At 62.7% G+C, this 220-nt stretch overlaps 1 protein-coding gene across 1 annotated transcript in view; it reads right to left on the bottom strand.

The window, feature by feature from the left end:
- Window positions 1–214, bottom strand: part of LOC104410027 (formin-like protein 1) — a 4,527-nt gene extending 4,313 nt beyond the window's left edge. Inside the window, exon 1 of the mRNA XM_010020082.1 lies at window positions 119–214. Within this exon, the coding sequence (XP_010018384.1) occupies window positions 119–205 (87 nt within the window). The 5' untranslated portion in view covers window positions 206–214. The remainder of the gene's footprint in view (window positions 1–118) is intronic.
- Window positions 215–220: the final 6 nt, after the last annotated feature.

Below are 220 nucleotides of genomic sequence, written 5' to 3'. Positions count from 1 at the left end.
CCAGCCTCATCGCACCACGGATGGGTGCAAGGAGGGCACAGGAGCAGCCTCAGCATGGATGTAGCATGGACTGGGACAGTGGCCTGCGCCTGGCCCCCCCGAGCCCCCATGTCCTCACCTGCAGCACCTTCTCGTCGTTGAGCTCGTTGAAGACAGTGCCATCGATCTGGCTTGGCTTCAGCGCCACCCAGTTGAAGACGGGCATGCGGAACTTGGTCTG

The sequence above is a fragment of the Nestor notabilis genome, unplaced genomic scaffold, assembly GCF_000696875.1.
Source record: "Nestor notabilis isolate BGI_N333 unplaced genomic scaffold, ASM69687v1 scaffold19718, whole genome shotgun sequence".
In the NCBI taxonomy this organism is placed as follows: Eukaryota; Metazoa; Chordata; class Aves; order Psittaciformes; family Psittacidae; genus Nestor; species Nestor notabilis.
Note: the sequence above shows the minus strand (reverse complement) of the source record. Positions and strands in the feature narration are given on the sequence as shown.